We start from the raw sequence: 4,237 nt of genomic DNA, 5'->3' as shown, positions 1-4,237 counted from the left end.
TTCCAAGAAAAATAAGGGATGGCCAGAAAACTATAAAATCTCACTGTATATTTGTATATTATTATATTAACCACTTTAACATCAGCATCCATATTCTAGGGGGAACATTGGTCAAAATCTACAACCCATCACATCTTAACAAGGTGTACTGTATGCATCCCTTATCAGTTCAATAAGCGACATGTTGTTTAGTTTCCAAATAAGGGACAGTTCCGTATTTAAAGGGACGGTTGGCAAACCTTTTAGTCTCAAGTCGTGTGGAATTCCATATTTGGGAAAGCCAATCAATTGCTGTTAAGCTGTTGAGTGGTTTGTGAGCTATTCTCACAAACTGGACTGGGTGAGCACCAAATATCTTGCGCGCACTGCAATCAATAGACACCACCACGTTTCACGTTTTATAATTTTTGAGGCTTTAGCTGGCTTTTGTGTGAAGTCATGCAGCCAAGTTTATGGACTTTTTATGTTTGTTTTATTCATGCCCGCCTCCCCCACGTTTTCAGTATGCCCCTGTGACGTCATGTGGCAGCCACATGACACACATGAGCGTAATTTTAAAAGTTTAACTTAATAATATAATTATAATGGAAGGGTATGAGCAAATGTAGAGTCAAATGTCATATGTGTTATACGCAGCTGATGTCACAGAGCTGACGACTTCGAAACCAGGTCGTTTTTTATGTGGATCTCAATACTATGTTCCTTAGGCATAGTATTGAAGGTTAGCCTTCTTTTTAGCTTGGACTTCCATGATGCCTTCCATGTAATCCTCGTGGTTCAGCTCAGTAGCACCATGACGCAGTGCGATCATGCCGGCTTCAACACATACAGCTTTGCACTGTGCTGCATTGAAGTCGTCAGTGCAGCTGGCCAGCTCCTCATAGTTGACGTCAGTGTGGACGTTCATCTTACGTGAGTGAATCTGCATAATCCGAGCCCTGGCATCCAAATTCGGCAAGGGGAATTCAATCTTTCTGTCTATACGTCCAGAACGGAGCAGTGCCGGGTCCAAGATGTCTACTCTGTTGGTGGCAGCAATCACCTTGACGTGCATGTTGGGCTGAAAACCATCCAGCTGGCTAAGAAGCTCCAACATAGTTCTTTGGACCTCCCTGTCACCTGCCTTCTCATTGTCAAAGCGTTTGGTTCCAATAGCATCGATCTCATCTATGAAGATGATAGATGGGGCCTTTTCTTTGGCCAGGGCGAAGGCATCTCTCACCATCTTGGCACCATCTCCAATAAACATCTGGACTAGTTGGGGACCTGCTAGCTTCAGAAACGTGGCCTTAGTTTGAGCAGCACAAGCTCTGGCGAGTAGAGTTTTGCCTGTTCCTGGGGGGCCATACATCAAAACCCCTTTAGGAGGCTGAATCCCCAATTTATCAAACTTATCCTTGTGGTTCATGGGAAGAACAATGGCTTCTACCAGCTCTTGTATCTGTTTGTCCAGCCCTCCTATGTCGCTGTATTGCTCTGTGGGTCGTTCATCCACCTCCATAGCCTTGACCCTGGAGTCATACTCAGTAGGCAAAGTCTCCAAGATCAGGTAGGAGTCTTTGTTGACTCCGACCAGCTCTCCAGGCTTGAGTTTCTCTGCATCAACCAGGCCAATCACAGGCAGGAAGTAGGTCTGTCTGGTAGAAGTCTTGATCACGGCGCACTTTCCTTTTCTCTGAGAGTCCAGGTCGATGTTTGCTCCATCTTCTTCCTTATCAATTGGATCCACGTCCAACAGCTCTATGACACTAGACACAAGATAAGGCAGTGTCTTGTTCAGTTTGACTTTCTCTGTGTTTTCTTTAATCTTGTCTTGCATGGTTTGAAGATCATGGGCCGCTTTCTGAACCTCACTCTTCATTAGCTTTATTTCACCATCCAGAAGTGGGGTACAACGAACAATTTCCTGAGTGGACATATCTTCTCCGATTCCATCATCACCCATAGATGCCATTTCTGCTCCGTAATGCTGTGAACTCTGAGAGATCAAATAGCTATTTATTCAGTTGCCTTCACTTATATTTTTACATCTGTACAAACGTCACTCAAAGCTTGGCCAATCCACAAAGCCGATGGGTTCGGTTGGCCAATCAGGGAAGCCAATGGCTGTTATCTCACTATGATGACAAATTAATCGCCATAGCAACCCGAGGCAGCCCTCGGCTGGGGGCCATGTTTCTGGCCCAATAAAAAAATAACGTTTCACCTTAACATTTCCAAATTTGAGTATTATAGTGTCACAATGTTGGCATATATACATGAAATAGCCTAATCTAAATTCTATATTTGATTAGACACCATGTATTTTAAGAATGTAGAACAATGAGACACTGTACTAACTGTTTATCTGCATGCATTATCATTCCCATGCTTGGAAGGCACTGCCTCAGTATGAGCTGTTGGTTGTCTTATACAATCCTACTACAAATGCGTGAAATCTGTCTGTCCAGCTGTGGTTCACGAATCTCGAGAAACATCCCTTCTATGGGCATACTCATATATGGGACTGACGGATTTCAAACTCCCCCTCGGGTTATCTCTCGCGATCGCCCCTCTGTGAGAACCCGAGGGAGACAAAGTCGGTTGTATCAGCGGTTGTCCAGAACCACCGATCCGACCCATGATATGGCCATATACTGTATGGCCATGCCCATATACAGTATAATCATATAACATAAGGGTTCTCCATATATGGGCATAAAAGGGACACAGACAGACAGACAGACAGACAGACAGACAGACAGACAGACAGACAGACAGACAGACAGATCACCTTATGAGCACAGAATGGAGAATGGAGAATTGAAAATGCTAGATACCTTCCCACAAGCCCAAGTATGAAAAAGTATGCTATTGTGTGCCACAAATTATTTAATTAAATTCATATAACTTCATCATCCACTACTGCTTGTAAGAAATCCTGTCAGTAACTGGTGTCATGATGCAGACTTGCCGAAAGCCTATACCCTGAGTCCTGTCCCAGAGTGTACACCGATCCGACAGCACTGCAAGTGACATTTTGGACAGTTAGATATTGGGTGGTTAGAGCATTCCAGACTGTGTGGCATAATTTGAAATCAGATTTTAATTGCATTTGAAACCACCTCTGAATGTGGCTCAAGTAGTTATCTCGGGGTCTTGTTCACAAGTGAGGGGAGGATGGAGAAGGAGATCAGCCAGAGAATCGGAGCGGCAGGGGCGGTATTGTAGTCGCTGTACCGCACTGTTGTGATGAAAAGAGAGTTGAGCCAGAAGGCAAAGCTCTCTGTTTACCGTGCAATCTTCGTTCCTACTCTCACCTATGGTCATGAAGTGTGGGTCATGACCGAAAGAATAAGGTCGCGAATACAAGCGGTCGAAATGAGTTTTCTTCGAAGGGTGGCTGGCATCTCCCTTAGAGATAGGGTGAGAAGTTCAGTCACACGAGAGAGACTCGGAGTAGAACCTCTGCTCCTTCGCCTGGAAAGGAGCCAGCTTAGGTGGTTCGGGCATCTGGTTATAGGATGCCTCTCGGGCGTCTCCCTAGGGAGGTCCTCGGCGCACGTCCCACTGGGAGGAGACCCCGGGGCAGACCAAGGCGCAGTTGGAGGAAACACATCAACGCACTGGCCTTGGAACGTCTCAGAATCCCCAGGAGGAAGTCACTAATGTTGCTCTGGAGAGGGAAGTCTGGAGCACTCTGGTGGAGCTGTTGCCCCCGTGACCCGACTACGGATAAGCGGTTGAAGATGGATGGATGGATGGATGGATGGATTCCATTTGACTTATTTCTGTCCAGACTTCATAAAACAAATCGGATTCAAATCTTAATAGGGCAAAATCGGATTTAGGCTGGATTTGGCTGCCAGTCTAAACGGGGCCTAGAGCCATGAAGAACTAATTAATGTCAGATGGAAAAATGCATAGGCCTACCAAAGATAAGCCTGTTTGCATAACAATGGATAAGCTTGCATGGTGATCAACAAAAACAAATTCTATATGGGTCAGAAATCCCAGATGGAGATGCAACAGCTTCCAACATAATTCGTCATTTGAAGCTGCACAAAGCTCTATGCTCCCTCAGCCCTACAGTATGTTCCCTCAGAACTAACACTATAACCCAAGCCTATCCCTAAACTGAGGGAACATAGGGATGACCTCACCCCATACTAACATACTGTAGCAAATGAGATAATGCTACAAGAAAAATCTTCTATATTAGATGGCCATGTGCTGCAACGTGCCAATGTTACAACTG

General features: G+C 45.1%; 1 protein-coding gene across 1 annotated transcript; it reads right to left on the bottom strand.

The window, feature by feature from the left end:
- Positions 1 to 703: 703 nt before the first annotated feature.
- LOC306928563 (26S proteasome regulatory subunit 6A-A-like) lies at positions 704 to 1,930 on the bottom strand (the record flags this gene model as incomplete). Its single annotated transcript, XM_079508795.1, has 1 exon — positions 704 to 1,930. Exon 1 carries the CDS (start codon positions 1,916 to 1,918, stop codon positions 704 to 706), a length of 1,215 nt encoding a protein of 404 aa, XP_079364921.1. The 5' UTR covers positions 1,919 to 1,930.
- Positions 1,931 to 4,237: the final 2,307 nt, after the last annotated feature.

Source organism: Electrona antarctica (genome assembly GCF_951216825.1).
Source record: "Electrona antarctica genome assembly, chromosome: 8".
In the NCBI taxonomy this organism is placed as follows: Eukaryota; Metazoa; Chordata; class Actinopteri; order Myctophiformes; family Myctophidae; genus Electrona; species Electrona antarctica.
This window is presented reverse-complemented; position numbering and strand designations above follow the sequence as displayed.